Source organism: Telmatherina bonti, assembly GCF_933228915.1.
Source record: "Telmatherina bonti genome assembly, chromosome: 15".
Classification (NCBI taxonomy): Eukaryota; Metazoa; Chordata; class Actinopteri; order Atheriniformes; family Telmatherinidae; genus Telmatherina; species Telmatherina bonti.
This window is the reverse complement of record NC_136613.1, coordinates 34,367,828-34,393,737: the sequence shown is the minus strand read 5'-3', so window position 1 is coordinate 34,393,737 and position 25,910 is coordinate 34,367,828. Positions and strand designations below refer to the sequence as shown.

The 25,910-nt window shown below is 41.9% G+C and overlaps 1 protein-coding gene across 1 annotated transcript in view; it reads right to left on the bottom strand.

The window, feature by feature from the left end:
• Positions 1 to 19,948, bottom strand: part of efnb2a (ephrin-B2a) — a 29,868-nt gene extending 9,920 nt beyond the window's left edge. Inside the window, exons 1-2 of the mRNA XM_079254231.1 lie at positions 19,733 to 19,948; positions 12,045 to 12,328 (exon numbers count right to left, since the gene is read on the bottom strand). Of these exons, the coding sequence (XP_079110357.1) occupies positions 12,045 to 12,328; positions 19,733 to 19,845 (397 nt within the window). The 5' untranslated portion in view covers positions 19,846 to 19,948. The remainder of the gene's footprint in view (positions 1 to 12,044; positions 12,329 to 19,732) is intronic.
• Between the last annotated feature and the right edge of the window lie 5,962 nt (positions 19,949 to 25,910).

Sequence of the window (25,910 nt, the reverse complement as noted above, 5' to 3'; positions counted from 1 at the left end):
CACCACCAATACCAAAGCTGTCTGATCACCACCGGAGTGTAAAAAACAAACAATTTAACGCAGTTTTCTGAGTTAAACGGGGATCTACCAGCTTTCCGCGACCACGGCTGACAGGTCAGGGCGGTCCGGTAACACAGCAGGAACATCAGGACGAGCCGGAGTTTTCCAGCTCATCCTGAATGAGGCGCAGCACAGACATGACCGAAGCTAAAACTTATCCAAGTTCTCATGAAATGTCTCAAATCTCTCGTTTTACCCTCACGGCTTCTCTTCCTCATTTAACCCCCTCTAATATTCCTGTTCACTTCCTCTCTGCTTAGCTCCATTTCTTTTTTCCCTCATCCTCCCACCCCCACACCACCCTTTCTCCCTCCACCGTCTCCCTCGTTAGCTCTGTTTCGTCACTCTTCTGGCCCCTTTCCCTCCTTATTCATCTCTCTCCCCGGCTCTTCAGCTCATGTAATCTTCATGTTGGCTGCCTTCTGCAGGCCAAACTGTCGTACCCAATCACATCAACTCATTTCCGCTGCAGCAACATTTCCGCTGTAACAACCGGGCACAGACAGAAAAAAACAGGAAACATGTACACAACTGAGCTGACAGTACAATGTCTAACATGTTTGCATGGTCAGTAATGCGTCTGCATGGACAGTAACATGTCTGCATGGTTAGTAACACATCTGCATGGTTAGTAACACGTCTGCATGGTTAGTAACACATCTGCATGGTCAGTAACATGTCTGCATGGTCAGTAACGTGTCTGCATGGTTAGTAACACGTCTGCATGCTCAGTAACATGTCTACATGGTTAGTAACGTGTCTGCATGGTCAGTAACATGTCTGCATGGTTAGTAACGTGTCTGCATGGTTAGTAACACGTCTGCATGGTCAGTAACATGTCTGCATGGTCAGTAACGTGTCTGCATGGTTAGTAACACGTCTGCATGGTCAGTAACATGTCTGCATGGTCAGTAACGTGTCTGCATGGTTAGTAGCACGTCTGCATGCTCCGTAACACATCTGCATGGTTAGTAACGTGTCTGCATGGTCAGTAACATGTCTGCATGGTCAGTAACATGTCTGCATGGTTAGTAACACATCTGCATGGTCAGTAACATGTCTGCATGGTTAGTAACACATCTGCATGGTTAGTAACACATCTGCATGGTTAGTAGCACGTCTGCATGCTCCATAACACGTCTGCATGGTTAGTAACGTGTCTGCATGGTCAGTAACATGTCTGCATGGTCAGTAACGTGTCTGCATGGTCAGTAATACGTCTGCATGCTCAGTAACAAGTCTGCATGCTTACTAACACGTCTGCATGCTCAGTAACACGCCTGTATGCTCAGTAACATGTCTGCATGGTCAGCATACAAGTCTGCATGCTCCGTAACACGTCTTCATGGTCAGTAATACGTCTGCATGCTCAGTAACACGTCTGCATGGTCAGTAACGTGTCTGCATGGTCAGTAACACGTCTGCATGGTCAGTAACACGTCTGCATGGTTAGTAACACGTCTGCATGGTTAGTAACACGTCTGCATGGTCAGTAACACGTCTGCATGGTCAGTAACACGTCTGCATGGTTAGTAACACGTCTGCATGGTCAGTAACACGTCTGCATGGTTAGTAACACGTCTGCATGGTCAGTAACACGTCTGCATGGTCAGTAACGTGTCTGCATGGTCAGTAATGTGTCTGCATGGTCAGTAACACGTCTGCATGGACAGTAAGACATCTGCATGCTCAGTAACACGTCTGCATGGTCAGTAACGTGTCTGCAAGGTCAGTAATGTGTCTGCATGGTCAGTAACACGTCTGCATGGTCAGTAACACGTCTGCATGGTCAGTAACACGTCTGCATGGTTAGTAACACGTCTGCATGGTCAGTAACGTGTCTGTATGGACAGTAACGTGTCTGCATGGTCAGTAACACGTCTGCATGGTTAGTAACACGTCTGCATGGTCAGTAACGTGTCTGCATGCTCAGTAACACGTCTACGTGGTTAGTAACACGTCTGCATGCTCAGTAACACGTCTGCATGGTCAATTACATGTCTGCACAGTCAGTGGCACATCTACATGGTTAATAACATGTCTGCATGGTTGGTTACACGTCTGCATGGTCAGTTACACATCTGCATGGTGACTAACACATTAATCTACATAAATATGGCTGTCGTCATTGCTGTCCTTAGAAAAATTCTTTCTTTAATGTGTGTTCATTAAGTTTGTAGTGTTAACCGAAACAATATATTGTTTTTGATCTCTCTTTTTTTTTTTTTTTTCTTTTTTTTGTGAAAATGCATGATAACGTGTTTTATCATTCTTTACCACCAAAAGTGGTTGGTGTTCTCATGGTGCTTATTTTTATGGTGATTTTGTAGTGTTATGTGGCATCATTATAACATGATGATTTATAAGATGCTCACATGTTGGATTTTTTGGAGGTGTCCATTTTTTTTTCCAAGTTGGTGAAACTGGAAAGCCAATTACCTGGTAATGATGTCGCTTACTCTGTACTGCTCAGAAATACCAAACAGCTGAAGCACACCATAAATCCGATGGGATCACCCTGCTAAGCCACAACAAAGGTCATTTAAATTCCTCTAAAACAAGTTTACACTTTGTGTTTCTATTAAAAAACTAGACTTTATACTGATTTCATAATGGAGGGTCATAGAAGCGTTGCCACATGAACAAAAAGCTTGATGAAAACGAACCCAAACTCATACATGTCTCATCTCAGAAAGACCAGGGGTGACGTCCCAAAAGAATAAAAACTGTCTCCTCCTCATGTATATGTGTATTTCACACTTTACACACACACTTTACACTCACAAACCTCACGGACAAGGGCTGAGTTTTTTTGTGTGTCCCAGCATGATGCACGTGTATTTGTGTATCTGTGTATTTCACACTTTACACACACTAAAATTGTCAGAATGTCACTGTATCACTCTGCCTGGTCAAGTTGTGCATGTGTGTGTACTGGGGGCGGTAACCAAGGAAACAAGGCTGTGGCGTTAACGTTTCACTATCCCTGCTGGGGGGGTATTGCTTTATTATAGACAGCTCAGAGAGAATAAAGCAGGTTTCATAAAGAAAGCAGGCCAAGTCCAAATAAGCAACTACGCTTACGTCTGCACGGTGGCGTAGTGGTTAGCACTGCAGCCTCACAGCTTCAAGGTCACTAGTTTGAGCCCTGACTGGAGGAGGGGTGGAAACGTGGCCTCTCTGTGTGCAGTATGTGTGGGCTCCGGCTTCCTCCTACTGTCCAGTTACATGAATGTTAAGTTAATTTAACTCCTCTCAGATGTGAGTCTGTAGAACAGGAAAACAAGCCAACGTTGCTCAAAACAAATGGACACTGACAAACTCAAGCATACGATCACATCGGTGGGCAGAGTGTCAGAAAACACGCCAACCAGCTGAAAATCAGACAAACATATGACTTTTTCTTCATATCCTCCAGGTAGGTGAATGTAAAATACTCGCTCCAGTGCGGAGCAGCTGGAGTACTTCTGCTCCGGTGTTAAGCCAAGTGTCAGGTCCAATCTGTAGTAACCATCATGCAGTCATGTTAGAGGCTTAAAATGGAGCTGATACACTTCGTAATTTTCACGTAAACATGTTTTCTGAGATCTGAACTTCAAGATTATTTAGAGATATAATGTTTAAGTGATACCCTCGTCTCCATGGACAGTTACATGTCTGTATGGACAGTAACATGTCTGTATGGACACTAACATGTCTGTATGGACAGTAACATGTCTGTATGGACAGTAACATGTCTGTATGGACAGTTACATGTCTGTATGGACACTAACATGTCTGTAGGGACAGTAACATGTCTGTATGGACAGTAACATGTCTGTATGGACACTAACATGTCTGTATGGACAGTTACATGTCTGTATGGACAGTAACATGTCTGTATGGACAGTTACATGTCTGTATGGACAGTAACATGTCTGTATGGACAGTTACATGTCTGTATGGACAGTAACATGTCTGGATGGACACTAACAAGTCTGTATGGACAGTTACATGTCTGTATGGACACTAACATGTATGTATGGACAGTTACATGTCTGTATGGACACTAACATGTCTGTATGGACACTAACATGTCTGTAGGGACAGTAACATGTCTGTATGGACAGTAACATGTCTGTATGGACAGTTACATGTCTGTATGGACAGTAACATGTCTGTATGGACAGTAACATGTCTGTATGGACAGTTACATGTCTGTATGGACAGTAACATGTCTGGATGGACACTAACAAGTCTGTATGGACAGTTACATGTCTGTATAGACACTAACATGTATGTATGGACAGTTACATGTCTGTATGGACACTAACATGTCTGTATGGACAGTTACATGTCTGTATGGACAGTAACATGTCTGTATGGACAGTAACATGTCTGTATGGACAGTTACATGTCTGTATGGACAGTAACATGTCTGTATGGACAGTTACATGTCTGTATGGACAGTTACATGTCTGTATGGACACTAACATGTATGTATGGACAGTTACATGTCTGTATGGACACTAATGTGTCTGTATGGACACTAACAAGTATGCATGGACAGTAACATGTATGTATGGACAGTTACATGTCTGTATGGACAGTTACATGTCTGTATGGACACTAACGTGTCTGTATGGACAGTAACATGTCTGTATGGACAGTAACATGTCTGTATGGACAGTAACATGTCTGTATGGACAGTAACATGTATGTATGGACACTAACATGTATGTATGGACAGTTACATGTCTGTATGGACACTAACATGTCTGTATGGACAGTTACATGTCTGTATGGACAGTTACATGTCTGTATGGACACTAACGTGTCTGTATGGACAGTTACATGTCTGTATGGACACTAACGTGTCTGTATGGACAGTTACATGTCTGTATGGACAGTTACATGTCTGTATGGACACTAACATGTCTGTATGGACAGTTACATGTCTGTATGGACAGTAACATGTCTGTATGGACAGTAACATGTATGTATGGACACTAACATGTATGTATGGACAGTTACATGTCTGTATGGACACTAACGTGTCTGTATGGACAGTTACATGTCTGTATGGATATTTACATGTCTGTATGGACACTAACGTGTCTGTGTGGACAGTTACATGTCTGTATGGACAGTTACATGTCTGTATGGACACTAACGTGTCTGTATGGACAGTTACATGTCTGTATGGACAGTTACATGTCTGTATGGACAGTAACATGTCTGTATGGACAGTAACATGTCTGTATGGACAGTTACATGTCTGTATGGACACTAACATGTCTGTATGGACACTAACATGTCTGTAGGGACAGTTACATGTCTGTATGGACAGTAACATGTCTGTATGGACACTAACATGTCTGTATGGACAGTTACATGTCTGTATGGACAGTAACATGTCTGTATGGACAGTTACATGTCTGTATGGACAGTTACATGTCTGTATGGACAGTAACATGTCTGTATGGACAGTAACATGTCTGTATGGACAGTAACATGTCTGGATGGACACTAACAAGTCTGTATGGACAGTTACATGTCTGTATGGACACTAACATGTATGTATGGACAGTTACATGTCTGTATGGACACTAACATGTCTGTATGGACACTAACATGTCTGTAGGGACAGTAACATGTCTGTATGGACAGTAACATGTCTGTATGGACAGTAACATGTCTGTATGGACAGTTACATGTCTGTATGGACAGTAACATGTCTGTATGGACAGTAACATGTCTGTATGGACAGTTACATGTCTGTATGGACAGTAACATGTCTGGATGGACACTAACAAGTCTGTATGGACAGTTACATGTCTGTATGGACACTAACATGTATGTATGGACAGTTACATGTCTGTATGGACACTAACATGTCTGTATGGACAGTTACATGTCTGTATGGACAGTAACATGTCTGTATGGACAGTTACATGTCTGTATGGACAGTAACATGTCTGTATGGACAGTTACATGTCTGTATGGACAGTTACATGTCTGTATGGACACTAACATGTATGTATGGACAGTTACATGTCTGTATGGACACTAATGTGTCTGTATGGACACTAACAAGTATGCATGGACAGTAACATGTATGTATGGACAGTTACATGTCTGTATGGACAGTTACATGTCTGTATGGACACTAACGTGTCTGTATGGACAGTTACATGTCTGTATGGACAGTTACATGTCTGTATGGACAGTAACATGTCTGTATGGACAGTAACATGTCTGTATGGACAGTAACATGTATGTATGGACACTAACATGTATGTATGGACAGTTACATGTCTGTATGGACACTAACATGTCTGTATGGACAGTTACATGTCTGTATGGACAGTTACATGTCTGTATGGACACTAACGTGTCTGTATGGACAGTTACATGTCTGTATGGACACTAACGTGTCTGTATGGACACTAACATGTCTGTATGGACAGTTACATGTCTGTATGGACACTAACATGTCTGTATGGACAGTTACATGTCTGTATGGACAGTAACATGTCTGTATGGACAGTAACATGTATGTATGGACAGTTACATGTCTGTATGGACACTAACGTGTCTGTATGGACAGTTACATGTCTGTATGGACAGTAACATGTCTGTATGGACAGTTACATGTCTGTATGGACAGTTACATGTCTGTATGGACACTAACATGTATGTATGGACAGTTACATGTCTGTATGGACACTAATGTGTCTGTATGGACACTAACAAGTATGCATGGACAGTAACATGTATGTATGGACAGTTACATGTCTGTATGGACAGTTACATGTCTGTATGGACACTAACGTGTCTGTATGGACAGTAACATGTCTGTATGGACAGTAACATGTCTGTATGGACAGTAACATGTCTGTATGGACAGTAACATGTATGTATGGACACTAACATGTATGTATGGACAGTTACATGTCTGTATGGACACTAACATGTCTGTATGGACAGTTACATGTCTGTATGGACAGTTACATGTCTGTATGGACACTAACGTGTCTGTATGGACAGTTACATGTCTGTATGGACACTAACGTGTCTGTATGGACAGTTACATGTCTGTATGGACAGTTACATGTCTGTATGGACACTAACATGTCTGTATGGACAGTTACATGTCTGTATGGACAGTAACATGTCTGTATGGACAGTAACATGTATGTATGGACACTAACATGTATGTATGGACAGTTACATGTCTGTATGGACACTAACGTGTCTGTATGGACAGTTACATGTCTGTATGGATATTTACATGTCTGTATGGACACTAACGTGTCTGTGTGGACAGTTACATGTCTGTATGGACAGTTACATGTCTGTATGGACACTAACGTGTCTGTATGGACAGTTACATGTCTGTATGGACAGTTACATGTCTGTATGGACAGTAACATGTCTGTATGGACAGTAACATGTCTGTATGGACAGTTACATGTCTGTATGGACACTAACATGTCTGTATGGACACTAACATGTCTGTAGGGACAGTAACATGTCTGTATGGACAGTAACATGTCTGTATGGACACTAACATGTCTGTATGGACAGTTACATGTCTGTATGGACAGTAACATGTCTGTATGGACAGTTACATGTCTGTATGGACAGTTACATGTCTGTATGGACAGTAACATGTCTGTATGGACAGTTACATGTCTGTATGGACAGTAACATGTCTGGATGGACACTAACAAGTCTGTATGGACAGTTACATGTCTGTATGGACACTAACATGTATGTATGGACAGTTACATGTCTGTATGGACACTAACATGTCTGTATGGACACTAACATGTCTGTAGGGACAGTAACATGTCTGTATGGACAGTAACATGTCTGTATGGACAGTAACATGTCTGTATGGACAGTTACATGTCTGTATGGACAGTAACATGTCTGTATGGACAGTAACATGTCTGTATGGACAGTTACATGTCTGTATGGACAGTAACATGTCTGGATGGACACTAACAAGTCTGTATGGACAGTTACATGTCTGTATGGACACTAACATGTATGTATGGACAGTTACATGTCTGTATGGACACTAACATGTCTGTATGGACAGTTACATGTCTGTATGGACAGTAACATGTCTGTATGGACAGTAACATGTCTGTATGGACAGTTACATGTCTGTATGGACAGTAACATGTCTGTATGGACAGTTACATGTCTGTATGGACAGTTACATGTCTGTATGGACACTAACATGTATGTATGGACAGTTACATGTCTGTATGGACACTAATGTGTCTGTATGGACACTAACAAGTATGCATGGACAGTAACATGTATGTATGGACAGTTACATGTCTGTATGGACAGTTACATGTCTGTATGGACACTAACGTGTCTGTATGGACAGTTACATGTCTGTATGGACAGTTACATGTCTGTATGGACAGTAACATGTCTGTATGGACAGTAACATGTCTGTATGGACAGTAACATGTATGTATGGACACTAACATGTATGTATGGACAGTTACATGTCTGTATGGACACTAACATGTCTGTATGGACAGTTACATGTCTGTATGGACACTAACGTGTCTGTATGGACAGTTACATGTCTGTATGGACACTAACGTGTCTGTATGGACAGTTACATGTCTGTATGGACAGTTACATGTCTGTATGGACACTAACATGTCTGTATGGACAGTTACATGTCTGTATGGACAGTAACATGTCTGTATGGACAGTAACATGTATGTATGGACACTAACATGTATGTATGGACAGTTACATGTCTGTATGGACACTAACGTGTCTGTATGGACAGTTACATGTCTGTATGGACAGTTACATGTCTGTATGGACACTAACGTGTCTGTGTGGACAGTTACATGTCTGTATGGACAGTTACATGTCTGTATGGACACTAACGTGTCTGTATGGACAGTTACATGTCTGTATGGACAGTTACATGTCTGTATGGACAGTAACATGTCTGTATGGACAGTAACATGTATGTATGGACACTAACATGTATGTATGGACAGTTACATGTCTGTATGGACACTAACATGTCTGTATGGACAGTTACATGTCTGTATGGACAGTTACATGTCTGTATGGACACTAACGTGTCTGTATGGACAGTTACATGTCTGTATGGACAGTTACATGTCTGTATGGACAGTAACATGTCTGTATGGACAGTAACATGTCTGTATGGACAGTAACATGTATGTATGGACACTAACATGTATGTATGGACAGTTACATGTCTGTATGGACACTAACATGTCTGTATGGACACTAACATGTATGTATGGACAGTTACATGTCTGTATGGACACTAACATGTCTGTATGGACAGTTACATGTCTGTATGGACAGTTACATGTCTGTATGGACACTAACATGTCTGTATGGACAGTTACATGTCTGTATGGACAGTTACGTGTCTGCATGGTCAGCATACAAGTCTGCATGCTCCGTAACACGTCTTCATGGTCAGTAATACGTCTGCATGCTCAGTAACAAAATCTGCATGCTTAGTAACACGTCTGCATGGTCAGTAACGTGTCTGTATGGACAGTTACATGTCTGTATGGACAGTAACATGTCTGTATGGACAGTTACATGTCTGTATGGACAGTTACATGTCTGTATGGACACTAACATGTATGTATGGACAGTTACATGTCTGTATGGACACTAACATGTCTGTATGGACAGTTACATGTCTGTATGGACAGTTACATGTCTGTATGGACACTAACGTGCCTGTATGGACAGTTACATGTCTGTATGGACAGTAACATGTCTGTATGGACAGTAACATGTCTGTATGGACAGTAACATGTATGTATGGACACTAACATGTATGTATGGACAGTTACATGTCTGTATGGACAGTTACATATCTGTATGGACAGTTACATGTCTGTATGGACAGTAACATGTCTGTATGGACAGTTACATGTCTGTATGGACAGTAACATGTCTGTATGGACAGTTACATGTCTGTATGGACACTAACATGTATGTATGGACAGTTACATGTCTGTATGGACACTAACATGTCTGTATGGACAGTTACATGTCTGTATGGACAGTTACATGTCTGTATGGACACTAACGTGTCTGTATGGACAGTTACATGTCTGTATGGACAGTTACATGTCTGTATGGACAGTAACATGTCTGTATGGACAGTAACATGTATGTATGGACACTAACATGTATGTATGGACAGTTACATGTCTGTATGGACACTAACATGTCTGTATGGACAGTAACATGTCTGTATGGACACTAACATGTCTGTATGGACAGTAACATGTCTGTATGGACAGTTACATGTCTGTATGGACACTAACATGTCTGTATGGACAGTTACATGTCTGTATGGACAGTAACATGTCTGTATGGACAGTTACATGTCTGTATGGACACTAACATGTCTGTATGGACAGTAACATGTCTGTATGGACAGTTACATGTCTGTATGGACAGTAACATGTCTGTATGGACAGTAACATGTCTGTATGGACAGTTACATGTCTGTATGGACAGTAACATGTCTGTATGGACACTAACATGTCTGTATGGACAGTAACATGTCTGTATGGACACTAACATGTCTGTATGGACAGTTACATGTCTGTATGGACAGTTACATGTCTGTATGGACACTAACATGTCTGTATGGACAGTTACATGTCTGTATGGACAGTAACATGTCTGTATGGACAGTTACATGTCTGTATGGACAGTTACATGTCTGTATGGACAGTAACATGTCTGTATGGACAGTAACATGTCTGTATGGACAGTTACATGTCTGTATGGACACTAACATGTCTGTATGGACAGTTACATGTCTGTATGGACACTAACATGTCTGTATGGACAGTTACATGTCTGTATGGACACTAACATGTCTGTATGGACAGTTACATGTCTGTATGGACAGTAACATGTCTGTATGGACAGTTACATGTCTGTATGGACAGTTACATGTCTGTATGGACACTAACATGTCTGTATGGACAGTTACATGTCTGTATGGACACTAACATGTCTGTATGGACAGTTACATGTCTGTATGGACACTAACATGTCTGGATGGACAGTTACATGTCTGTATGGACAGTAACATGTCTGTATGGACAGTTACATGTCTGTATGGACAGTAACATGTCTGGATGGACAGTAACATGTCTGTATGGACAGTAACATGTCTGGATGGACAGTTACATGTCTGTATGGACAGTAACATGTCTGTATGGACAGTTACATGTCTGTATGGACAGTTACATGTCTGTATGGACAGTAACATGTCTGTATGGACAGTTACATGTCTGTATGGACAGTTACATGTCTGTATGGACAGTAACATGTCTGTATGGACAGTTACATGTCTGTATGGACACTAACATGTCTGTATGGACAGTAACATGTCTGTATGGACATTTAAACTTGTGTAATTTAATTCTGGTCTCAAACCAAACCAGCTTAATTTGGATCTATGCGGAGGGAGAATTGTCCGACTTCTGCATGGACACCTGCCCCCCCACCTCGTAAATAAGCTGCAGCTGGGACAAGTTCCTGTGAGAGTGGCTGAAACAGCAGCTTGTTGAATCTGTCTTTGTAAGACTTGGCTAAAATCAGCTGGAGCAGCAGTCCCGCTCCTGATTCTGTCCTCTCCTTCTCCTACCCCGTCAGAAACATGGCTACCCGCTGTGACAGCACACAGATGGCCGAGGCAGAGCCTCACAGATGGTTCTATCAGCGCCACACAGATGGTTCAGTCCACCTCCCATGTTTCAAACTGGGGGGCCATCGTAAAGCTCCATCAGAGCTTCTTCCTTGGGCAGCATTAGTACTCAACTACACCTGCATGCGGGACTATCAGCTGATCCAGCAGGAATAACAGAGGCTCAGCATCACTTCCTGTCTGAACTGGAGAGTTGTACACTGATGATCTACTTTTTATTTGTACTTACAGATGATGTAGTAATCCTTCCCCTTGAAGAACTCCAAGCCCCATAGGTTTGGGCTGAACTCTTGAAACTTCAGTGTGAACTTGACGTCCTGGTCCGGCTTGACACAGTTGAGCAGCGGCGTGTCAGCCTTGGTGATGGTGCAGCTCTCCAGCTGCTCCTTGGGGACCATGTACACTTTGTAATACTCCACTCCATCGGACACCCCGCCATCCACACGAGGACAAACAATGTCCAACTTATCGCCGATCTGGGGGTACAACACCACCCCCTGGCCTGGCACGAACCTGAAAGGAGATGCAGAAACAGAGAAGCAGAAGACGTCAGCACATCGGATGGCAAGTCGTTCATTATGCAGCCTGGATGAGACTGTTTTCCTCCACATTCTGCAAAATATAAAGATTCATTATTCATGTGGTAATTACTGACTTTGTCCATTAATTTTAGATGACAAAACGATGGCAGAATGTGTGTCAGTATGTGTGGTGCAAAGCGACCTCCTTATTGAAAATAAAATCACAGCAACGGAGACAGTTAACCCAGCAAAGCTCAAACAAATATATTTATAGATATTACACCATGAAGGTCATCCAAACCAGCCCAGCAGGATTTATTCCTAACAGAATAACACACAGAAGAAATAACACACACACTTCAACAGTGACCAAACCTTTTCTCATCATTCTCTCACGTCTGAAACAAATACACAATCTACATATTTACTGTGTAACAATACTGAAGTCAACATAGCCATCGAGGATAATTATTTCTCTTTTTCCTACATACAGAACTTTCTGCTCACTTCGTTCCCTTCGCTGCTCCTGACTGGACGGTACCACCAATTTTAGCTCTCTGATAGGTGGAAAGTTTATAGGAAGCGGCTTCACCATCTTTCCCAGGCGGAAATAAAAGGTATCTTAGACATTTATTTGTTAACGGGATCATTTTAATGATGAAAATGTGATAATGGTGTTATCATGAATCACTCCTTGTGGACTGATACAGTCAGCGAATAAACAATGTACTGTGTGGGTGGATTGTAAATCTCCTGGATGGGACACAATTTCCTGGAAAACTTCTATAAGTCCCCTAAAGGGTCAGATATTTACACACAACCGCTCCTCAGAAACTGCTGATAATAAAACAGAAAGTGTTGGCAACAATACAAATCTTTAGCTGTTTTAAGGGTTATTTAGGCTAAATGTAACAGCTTATGTCTACATCAGGAGTAGGCAACTCCGGTCCTCCAGTGCCACAGTCCTGCAAATATTAGGAGTTTCCCTGCTCCAACACATCTGATTCAAATCAATAGCTAATTAGCAGACTGGTGCAGAGCTCAAACTCAAACTGTACATCAGGTCTGTTGTGTGCCAGGTGTGTTGCAGCAGGGAAACTCCTAACATTGTCAGGACTGTGGCACTCGAGGACCGGAGTTGCCGACCCCCGGTCCTCGAGTGCATCCATCGAGTCCATCCATCCATTATTCATCCATCCATCCATCCATCCATTATTCATCCATCCATCCATCCATCTGTCTGTCCGTCCATCCATCTCTCTATCCATCTGTTCATACATTCACCCATCCATCCATTTTCTGCCACCTATCCGGGGTCGGGTCATGGGGGCAGCAGCCTAAATGAAGGACATTTACAAGCGCATCTGATTCCAAAACCAGATTCTGAACCAGAGCCAGCAGAATCTGGATCTAGACCAGAACCAAAACCAGAATCAGAACCAGGTCCTTGACCTGAACCAGGACCAAAGCCAGAATCAGAATTAGAACGGGACCTGGACCTGGACCTTGACTTGGATCTGGATCTGGATCTGGACCAGGACCAGGACCAGGACCTGGACCAGGACAGACTAAAAGGAGTTCTGTTGAACAGGAAGTAAACGTACAGATTAACATCTGTTGTCACTAATATTATAAAAATCCCTTCTGAGCCTTTTTTTTATTTAGTTTTTATGAATTAGTGAAATTATGGAGTAATTTTATTCATTTATTTATTCATTTAACATGATTTATTTTTTATTGTTATTAATGAAATTAATCTATGTAATTCTTAATTCAACTTAATTTTGGGCTTTTTCTTTGTGTTTTTTCTCCTTTCTTCTTGTATTTATCTGGTGTTCATACAGTTGTAAATAAAGCCGGGATTTAAAGGCTTAAAATGAACTGGTCCGGGACACTACAGCAGTTTTCTGTCCGTCAGCAGGTTTCTAATACTTTGTGGCTTCATGTCTGATGCTTTTTCTCAGGAACTGTCTGAGAAAATAAACAGGAGTATCTGTTGTTTCTTCTGACTGGTAATTTAGCAGCAACTGTCTGGGAAGCGTGTCATATACTCACATCTGGGAATTGTGCAATGTCACTCGTGCACTTCGTGTAACACACCTTGAACTTTAACATCATGAAACGTATGAAGCATTCTGCTGTTAAACATCTCCAGTTATTTTTTACTGTGATGGGTTACTCCCTCTGACCTCAGATCAATAATATTCTCATTTCCTTTTATTTTCCCTTTATTACTCTACAAATTACTGATTTTGTACAAAGTGTTGATTAATGTGCATTGTCCTCATTAAATTAAAAAAGAACTTTACTCTGCTATTATGCTTATTTTACTGTTTCCCTGCCAAGAGGCTACAGATGGAAATTTACCTGCTATAATTTTATAAATCGTGTGTGTATGAATTTGGGGTGGGAAAATTGAATTGAAAAATCAAATATTGAGATTTTTTCCACAAATCGTCACAACCCTGATATGTATTAGAACTATGACGATATGCTTTTGTTCTGATTCGATTATGATTTTTCGGGTGCCAATTCGATTTAAATTGCAATTATAATAATTTTTCCATATTGCTGAGTTTTGAAGACTAAAAACAAATAAAATGAACAAAACTTTTTTATCTTGTCATTTTTCTTGATTTCAATCAGTAAAAAACAAGACAGCAGCCAGATCATCATTCTGCTGCCATACTGTCCAAGAAGACAAGTAAAAAGATCAATAAAAATAAAAATGAGAAAATTTTATATTATAGATTTTTTTATTTAATTGAATTTTTTTTAACAAAACAAAAATTTATTTTAAAATTGTGAAGCAAAAAATCCCAATATTCAATTTTTTCTATTCAATTTCCCACCTCTAATATGTTTTTACATTATACACGTACGTTAATATGCACTGTCTCTTTTTTTATAGAATAGATAAACTGAAAGTTAAAAGAAATTTAGGGACTGAGGACACGAGAAAAAAAAAACAGAAAGGTGTTTGTACATTTCTACAACACATCTGAACCACAAGATTACCGTTGTGTTTTTACCTGAAAAGGATAAATTTCTGGAAATTCATACAAAAAATTCCAAAATTCAAAGGTAGTCTGACGATTTGAAGCATTTTGAACAAATTTCTGTTTGATTTTCTGCTCAAACCTTTACTTGTTAACGTCTGAAAACTTTCTGATGTTTTATGACCCGTAAACAAGATTTTAAGTTTGCAGACAGACAGACAGACAGATAGACAGATAGACAGATAGATAGATAGATAGATAGATAGATAGATAGATAGATAGACAGATAGATAGATAGATAGATAGATAGATAGATAGATAGATAGATAGATAGATAGATAGATATTCAGCTGATGACAGAATGAAGCTAACGGGAAAGTGTGTCTAAACTTTTGACTGCTGATGTACAGAAACAGGTAAACACGATGATAAACAACAACTATCTATCTGTCTGTCGGCCGGAGCATCGGCGGCCAACCTGTCCAGGTGCACCTGCCTCTCGCCTGCTCGTTGCCGGGATACACTCCGGCTACTCCACAAGCCTGAATTGTAATAAGATGTATAAACTATGACTGATTTACAGCAGGCGTGTCCAAATTCAGTCCTCGAAGGCCGCTACCCAGCAGGTCTTCATCGTGTCTCCGCTTCACTGCAGCCGACTCAGGCCAAATGGATCCTACGATGTTCTGCACAACCACACACCTGACTTCATACGAGTCAGGTGTGTTAAACAGAAAAACCATGAAAACCTCTAGAATGGGCTCTGGAGCTGGACGGTGAAGGACAATAGGAAGAAGACATTGCCAGTGGATGTTATGAGACACGAACTGAAGAACAAGCAGGTCTAAAAAGAAGGATTACTATTATTGTTTGTCTTCACTTTTCCAGTAAAACCAGAGCAGGCCTCTACCTGGTCCTGAGGGGAGCAGACCTGACTCTGGAATCTCAGAGGCCGAAAACGCAGCAGAGACGTCAACACAGGCTGAAGGAAGGGTTAATCCGCCCCAGAGACCCCCTCTGTCGGCTGGATGGACACGGTTCACCCTGCTGCTCCTCGCTCTGCCTCTGGTCCCGCTCCCATTCCACCCAGAGATCCCACCAGTTCCAACTCATCTTCACTCCCTCATCATTTCATTTCCCTCATATTATCTTTATTGACATTTCCTTCCATTACAAACTTTCTGTGATCAGAGCAGCAGGAAGCGTCTGCAGCCTGAACGGCGTCGGCTGCAGCAGCATGATGATCAACTTCATCTTCTCTCCTTTTCCATAAAACATTTCTCTCTTATTTCACTTCTGACCAAAACATTTTATCAGCATCAAAACAAGAGATTTCTTCAGACTTCTGTCTCTCTGCGCCTCCTCCTTGGCTTTTTACGTCCATCCTTCCAGAGTGACAAAGGACCCGGAGAGGTGCACCGCCGCTGCCTGCCCACAATGGCCTTCTCTGTAATCTCTTAATGAACTGCAGTGGAAGAGAAGCAGCGTTCCTTTTACATAAACTATGTAAAGCAAGGCTCTGCTTTGTTTCTTGCTCCCAACTACAAAATGGATTAGCAGACAGGGAGGTGTGCTGGGGGGTGGGGGTGGGGGGGGGGGGGGGGGGGGGGGGGGGGGGGGGGGGGGGGGGCTTAGGTCATTCTCCTTTTTCTTTGGCTCAAGAATGGAGCCGTAAAGTAGTAAAGCACAAACAACAATAAAGTTTAATTGATACTCCCGTGGGTCCCAGGGAGGGATTTTTTTTTCCTTTTTCCACTGAGATGCACACACACTTATCCCCACTCAATCCCCTCAAACCTGCCCCCCACCACCACACACACACACACAAACAAAAGCGTGAAAGGAGAGCTTCCACATTTCTAGCAGTGAGCAGCCGGAGCTGAAAGCAGACGACTCTGATGGATGGAAACCTGCTGAATGTTCTGTTAGAAAGTCCACGTCAAGACTGGCGGAAAAAGTTTCCAGTCAGGAAAACAAGCCGTTAACTCGCCATCGACACGTTTTCACACATCCAGCTGAGGCTGATGTTTGTAGGCGCTGTTCAGTCAACGCTCAGCTCCTACAGAATCACAGTGATGTGACTCTCCGGCCTTTTTTCTTTCCTCTGAACTTCTGACAAAGGCAGAGAGAAAAATGCACGCAGGCATTATTCCCCCAGAAAGCCTGCTGGGTTTTTGTGGCAGCCTGAGGCCTCAGAGGGTGGACATGCCGCTTGCTTCAAGATGGCTACATTCATCTAACCCTAACCCACGGAGGAGAAGAATTTCATTTTAAAAAGGAAAAATCCTGAAAAATATAGTATATATACAAATATACACATGTGTAAAGTGCATATACAAACACACACACACAGACATATATATGTATATTATATATATACCCCGATCATATATATATATATATATATATATATATATATATATATATATATATATATATATATATATATATATATATATATATACCATATGTGCAGAGAGAATATATATAAGCATATATATATATGTATATATATATATATATATATATATATATATATATATATAAAAGCATATACACAGACATACACACGTAAATCATATATATATATATATACATATATACATATATATATATATATATATATATATATATATATATATATAGATATAGATATATATATATATATATATATTTTCACACACACATATATGGAGAGAGTGAAAGAAATATTTATAAACTATCTATAAATACTATAGTATAGTAAGTAAATTTGTAAATGCATAGGTGTGTACAGTATAGGAGTATATAGGTATAATATATATATATATATATATATATATATATATATATATATATATATATATATATATATATATGCGTGCGTACGTGTGTGTGTGTGTGTGTGCGTGTGTGTGTGCGTGTGTAACCTACTTTGCACACAGTAAATCAAAGGAAATAAAACACAAAGTAAAATAAAAAGTAAAGGAACCGTTTGGAGGCTGATAAACTGCAGAGCAGCGCGAGACAAACATCCAGAAGACCTCCATGTGTCTGAACTTCTGCAATTATTTATTTCCAGTTCAAATAAAATGGCCGAAAAGAGAAGAAGGCTGACTTGGTGCGACGCGGTCTAAATCCTCGCGCTGAGGCCTCCAAGGGCCACTAAACCCCGGATAGACTCACGGCGCTCCGGGTAAAGGCGCAGGGAGTTCAGGCCCGCTCACGGGCTGGATGACCCGCCGCGGACTGGCAGTCAGGGACCGGGTCTGGACCCGGTCTGAACCGGGTCTGGATGGGGTCTGGACCTGGTCTGGATAGGGTCTGGACCTGGTCTGGACCTGGTTTGGGCCACTGAACTGTTCTCCTCTGTAGCAGATGGAGAAGCTGTGTTGAACCGCCTTAACGTGTCCGCGGAGTCCGGCTGCGCGAGCCCCAGGCCGAGTCGCTGAGAAACGGACACAAACACTGAAGCAGCCCGCCGAGGAGAGGGGTGGTGGGGGGACACAGCACCGGTTCTGTTGGGCTGCAGGAACATAAAGGCTCCAGTCTGCACGAGCCAACACTGATGGACGTAAAAACGGCTCGTACGGAGGATTCAGGTGGTCTGGGACCCCTCGGTCCCCTGCTCACCTGAAGCCTGCAGAAACTGCAGCGTAGCCGGTAAAGTTAGATCTGAATCAGACCCTCTGGAATCCGGATCATGATTGTTCCAGAAACATTTCAGCCCAGATCGCCGTGGAGCGCGAGGAGCCACGGGCCGTGGGGTCACTTCCACAGCCTCATCGGCTCCCGTACAGCAACGGAATATTCCTTTTATTTATTCCATTAATCATATTTAATATCAGAGGAAAATCAGCTCAGTAAGTCCTGAGGCTGTCTATCCGTTCCGGATCTCCCCTGACTGGATTAGTTTGGCCCAACACTGGACAGATCTCCCCGAACAGCTCCATCTGAGGCGGGTTCGTGCCGCCACGCACGGCCGTGCGGGCCCCGCAGTGCGCGCAGCGTGGAAACGATCCCAACGCAGAGTAAATGTGTCCTCAGAAGTTCTCCTGCGTTTCAGCCTGCTGTAGACCTGGTCCAGGACGGACCGGGATGGCCTGGCTTTATTTACCAACCTGATCAGTTCATTATTATTATTATTATTATTATTATTATTAATTATTATTATTGATCTAATTCTGAATTTATTGGAGATCAAATAGAAATCAGTAACTTAGACCCAAAAATCCAAACGCTAAAAATAACTAAAATCTTCACGGTGTTAAACTCTGTTTACTAAAGTAGGATAAACGTTTCATGGTTTTCAGTTCGAAACTGCGGCAGCAGAAGAGCGCGCGCGGCTCGGCGCGGCACGGCACGGCACGGCGCGGCGCGGCTGGGGCCACAGCGTGCGCAGCTCGCGCTGGACTCACCTGGTGTTCGTTGTGTTCCAGTAGATGGACTCCAGGATGAGCGCGCGGCATAAGTCCACTCTGAAGGCGATAAACAAAACTCCGACAGAATATCTCCACATCGAGTCCCCCATCGTGAGCGCGCGGCGCACGCTCCTCTCAGATGAGAAAATAAAAACAAAAGAAAAAAAGAAAACAAGATAAACGAAGACCAGAACTCCGACAAACAGGTTCAGGGTCCTTCGCCTTAAATCCTGATCCAGAGGGTGAGCACGAGCCCCGATCAGAGCATCTCCAAATGAAAGACCTGCTGCAGAAACCAGAGGCGCGTGCAGCGCCTTAATACTCTCCTCTGAGCAGGGAACAAGACCCCAACCCTCTGAAATCCATCCCTGGTGGTCTCTGCTGCTGGCTCGCGGAAACAGACCACAATATAAATCCTTCTGCGTCTCTGTGTGACACAGCGCGAGCCCCGGTCCAGCGCGCGACAGACAGTGGAATGGTGATGCTCTCCGTTCAGCGGGTGGAGGTGGAGGTGGTGGTGAGGGTGACAGCAGCAGCGAAATGTGCAAACAAAGAGGTCGGATGGTCAAAATGAAGAAAATGAAAAGAATGTGTGAATGAAAAAACCAGAGGAGCTGGAATGGAAGTTCTCATGCTACTGGTTCCGGTCCAGAAACAGCCCGACCACCGCGGCCCAGTCCCGCAGCTCCGAACCCCGCAGAAAAACTCCGAAAACAGGGAGCTGCTCGCCTCCGCAGCCGCTCCGCAACCTGGATGGAAAGTAACTGGAGGGACAGAGACTGGGAATATTTGGTTGCGCTGGTTTGGTCCAGGCCCCGCCCACCGCCGGAGCTGATTGGTCGCCCAGCGGGAAGTCAGCGCGAGCTCTGCTGTCAGTCAAACAACACAACCGGGTGACTGGATGAGTTTAATTCTCATTTCAACAGGCGGATCCGTCAATCTGAACAAGTCTGTTTATAACACAATATCAGAGTTTATTAATAAATGTAATTAATTATCACATTTTTTAAACCGACAGATTATAAACTTTCGGATCCTTCCCGTTTCTGCTCTTCTCTTCGTTTCTGACAGACTTTCATGTAAATTCCTTCATTTCAACCCAGCAGGTCACACAACAATACAGACTAGAACATTTATGCAAAAAAGTCTCAAAATGGCCAGAAAGAAATAAAAATTTCCTCCAATGAGACAGACGAGCCACCAGCATCAGCTTCAGAAAAAACCCAGAATGAACCACAGTTTCTTAAAGAGCACGAGCGCCCACAAGTGGACAAAAAGAGAGGCTGAAACTTCACTGAATGGAGAAAAAATGAAAAATTTCTGCTTTTTAAACCGTTTTCTTCCCTGTAACCTCTGCAAGGTGTTTGTGTCTGAGAGACCCGTTTTCATTTTATTGTCAAAGACAAAATTATGCAACTTTTCTCAGCCTCAACTCACGGTCCCATTGGCTCATGAGCGCGAGGAACACACACACACACACACACACACACACACACACACACACACACACAGCGGTAAACATGTCCAATGACCAAACACTGTACACCCCTGTACGTTAATATCACATAAAGTACGACCCAGCACTGATACGGGTTGAAAGTGTCTTTTTCCTGCACGAGATTAAACTATTTCTGGAAAATTCTGGCACTAAAAGCGACTTTCTGTGCTTCTCGCATAGTTTTTATTTTCTCACATTCTCTCCAAGCCGACTGGTGTTAGTGGGAGTTTTCCTCATCGCAACTGGTAAAGATGGTTGACTCTGCTGAGAGGAGCTTCAGCTGATTGTTGAGGAAAGTGAAGCTTTTCATGATCATATAGAGAAGGTTTTGCTTTATGAGGATCAAGTCTCTGGAAATGAGTCTGAGTGACTTGGAAGACGAGTTTGAGACTGATATCAGCTATTTCCAAAAGAAAATGTAAAAATAAAAATGATAAAAAATACAATATATAATTTTCCTTTTTTTGGCAAAGAAATGATCTGGAAGTGGGATGAAGCTCCATGGGACGAGGAGGCAGTCAGGGGCCATGATGCAGTTTTGTGTAACATCGAGGCTTCTTCTGAGCCCCAGATCGCATTCAGGACATGATTCTGGACCAGTCTGCTGTTGGACAGATGTGGAAGGTGATGAACTGGTTTCACGCCTTGGGAATCCTGGAGTTTTCAGGTCTAACACGGAAATTTGTTGGGATGAAGAAGTAGGATCCATGTCTGCTGAAAGATGGTGTTAAATTCCTGATCATTTCTTTGTTCCAGTTTGTGACCAGAAGCAACAAGAGGTTTGTGGATGGAAAGTAAAACACAACATTCATGTAGCAAGAAGTAAAACTGCCTCTCATGTGTTCATATAACTTCTTTTTGCTCAGAGGAATTTTTAATTAAATTAAAACCCAATTAATCAGTAGTTAAAAAACAACTTACCTAATTAAACTTTGCGTTTCACTCGTATTTTAATTAAACGATATTTATTTATTTTGAATATTTTAATTAACATTAAAAGGAGAAGCTTGAACTCATAAATGAGATGAGAAAATGTAAAGGACTAACATGAACAACTTGTGGGTAGTAAGTTGATGAATAAATGTCTGTTTTAACAGAAATTAATTGTTTTTATTGAACCGCTGTCGGACGCACGGCGTTGCTAAGCAACAACAACGCGTGCACGCAACGAAATTCATCCATAAGTTAAAGATTTAATGTCTGAAAAGTTTTCTTCTCTTATTCATCAAGTGTGAAATCAGTCTGGTGGCGCAAACACGCCTGAAAACACTCCTCCGCCAAACAGCCGCTAATCTAATGAGCGCGCGCGCGCTCACGAGCACGGTTTTCAGTACGTGTGAACTACTGACACCTGCGGTCCCTAATTCAATCAGGACTTTCTCTGTGCGCGTGTGTGTATTCTGCAAGTTTGTTTAGTTCATCATCCTGCTGATGTGACACGGCCAGGCGACGATGATACGTTCTGGTCCGGTCTGGTCCGGTTCGGTCCGGTCTGGTCCGGTCTGACTGCGCCGCAGACTGGAGGTTTACTGCTGAACCGATGAAGTGACGTAAAGAAACAATAGAAATTTTGATTTAAACATCCAATAGTCAAGCCACCTTACCCCCTCCTCACACACACACACACTACCGTGGCTACCGAACCCCTCTTTTCATCTCGCCAACAGAATACAGTCCAGAAGAAAGCAGAACTTTTCCAGATTTCGGGTTCTGAGTCACCATCTGGTACCAAACATGAATATTTCTTTTTTTTTTTTCATTCTTTCTTCTTTCCAGTCAGAAATGAACCAAGTTTTTATCTCAGAAAAGACATTTAGTTTAAATAGCAGCTTTAAGTTACAATTGCTTAAAATGCTTAAAAAGAAACACAAAAGACAATAAAGCAAATATCAATATACAAATAAAACTTTTTATATCTATATTATTATATCTTCTACAAAAATTAGTTTGATTAATTTATTAAACATCAACTAAATTTGCTGTTGTTGTTTTGGTTCAACACTGGGTTATGAATCAGCTGGTGATAAGCTTTAATAACCCACACACAGTTTGTTTGTTGTTTTTTTTTTTTATATAAGAGTTAAATAAATACCAATTTAAAACATAAACTTTCTCTGAGCCTAAACTTGTGAATCATTTTAAGGATATTTACTGTAAATATCTGACTCTCAGTTGGACTCACCGACATTCTGATGCTGTTTATATTCTGATAAAACTCTGTGTGAAACAAGCAGAACTTCCTTATAGTCCAGTTTCATTCATTGATTTGACCTTTGACTCTGAGCCAAGCACACACACATACACATACACACACACACACACACACTGTGTGTTTCTCCTAGTCTGCTGTAACAACATAAATTAGACGGTTTGGTAACCGTGCTGCCTCCATGGCAGAAGTGAGGTGATTACTCCTGGGTTAAGCTGCAGCTTCACCCTGCAGTTCGTGAAGCAGACACGGGACTCTCCTCTACCTAGAAGAGCTGTGTGGAGCCAACTGCGTCTGCTCCCGATGCAGCTACATGCTGTAGTCGTCGTCTCATCACTCATTTGGCCTCGTCGGATATTCATGATGCTGCTGTGAGGAACTGGAGTTTTACACGATAGGAATTTTTACTCCAAACCTTCCTCTAGATGTTAGATGATTGGAAATTTATTTGATCCATATCTGAGTGTCTCCAGTCGGTGGGATATCTGACAGCTCTCTAACATGTCTTTTTCCCTTTTCATTGGTAAATTACAAGCATTTAAATCTGCCCCGAGGTCAAGGTTCAAAGGTCAGTTTTTGTTAAGTCATGTGTTCATACGGTTTTCTCCCGATGAAGACGTTTGAGTAGTTTTTCTGATTCCATTGTCAGACCATCAGAGTCCTACAGAGAGCATGTTGAAAGCCCAGAATGTAAAAATAACCATGTTTATTTTATACCAAAGGAGTCAGCTCTAAGCTATAATATTCACAAACTTGGACGTTCATATAAGCCTGAAAGAAGACAAAATGCTGCATTTCCACACACAGCCTGAGAGTCAGAGTGATGGTTAGATCACAGATTATAAAACATGCACACCAGCAATAGACACCAATGCAAAGACCACCCACAACAGTATCGGCTTAAAGCAATTGAATGAGGTTGAAGAGAAGGAGATGTGGACGTCTGCAGCAGTGAAGCGGTGAGCTGGTGGGGGTGTGATCTCAGATCTGCAGGAGAGCAGTGTAGGGAACCGTTCCTACAGCCAGTACCTGGAAGAAAAGCAGAGAAAAGGAAAAAACCCAGTGGAAGAAAAGGAACGAGAGAAACAGGAGGTTGAGGCTGCAGAGGAAAGGAAGAATAGAAGAACAGGAAAAGGACGAAGGCAGATGGAAGGAGGCAGAGAAAAGGGATGGGAGAGAAGAGGCTGGTGGAAAATGGAAGGCTGGATGGCAGTAATTGGGAGCAATGGGAAAGGCAGAGCGGAAGACGTTGAACAGGGACGGGAAAAGCGGGGTTGAAGGAACGAGACTTGAGGAAGTTAAGCGAATAAAAGAAGTCTCACCGGGTGATTAAAGGTGTGGTGAAGGCACATAATCACATATCTGCCATAACCTCATACAGAAGGTGAAAGTCCTCTTTGAATGAGCACCCTTTGAAGACAAACTCCCGGTTTCCCTTACTGGTATTCAATTGGAAACTAAACTGATCTATGTTGCAAAAAGTGATTTTTTTTAGATTTGTGCTTTTAAATGATATATATATTTTAATATAATTTTTTTAATATACTTTTTTAGCAATTGGAAAAAACATTTTATATTTCTGTGTCGGTGCTCAATTACAATGAATTTCATTCATCCATCATCCTAACCGCTTAGTCTGATGAAGGGTCGAGGGAAGCTGGAGCCTATCCCAGCTGTCTTTGGGTGAAAGGCAGGGTACACCCTGGACAGCTCGCCAGTCCATCGCAGGGCCACACAGAGACAAACAACCACATGATACTTTTTAACTGAAGTTATTTTAGGGACGGGTTACTCTTTACTTCTACACAAGTCATGTTATTTTGAAGCAAAACCACACTTGCTTGAGTGCAACTTCTGGCTCCTCTACCACCTGATGAACATAAGGATCTTCAGATACAAACATTGCTTATGCTTCAATATGCTCCTTACACCTTGTTCCAGATGACGGCACAGACTATTGCACTGAATTCAATTCAACCAGGTTTTAATGTGGTAAAAGCAAGTTTAGCAGTGGTAAAGGTAGGTTTTAATTTGGTAAAAAATAGTTTGTGTTAAAAACAAGGTTTACACTGGTTAAAGCAGGTTTAGCAGTGATAAAAGTAGGTTTTAATGTCTTAAAAGTAGGATTTCCAGTGGTAAAACATGTTTTTATAGTGGTAAAAGTAGGTTTAGTAAACATGTTTTTATAGTGGTAAAAGTAGGTTTAGTAAACATGTTTTTATAGTGGTAAAAGTAGGTTTAGCAGTGGTAAAAGTAGGTTTACCAGTGGTAAAACATGTTTTTATAGTGGTAAAAGCAGGTTTACCAGTGGTAAAAGTAGGTTTAGCAGTGATAAAACATGTTTTTATAGAGGTAAAAGTAGGTTTAGCAGTGGTAAAAGTAGGTTTACCAGTGGTAAAACATGTATTTATAGAGGTAAAAGTAGGTTTAGCAGTGGTAAAAGTAGGTTTACCAATGGTAAAACATGT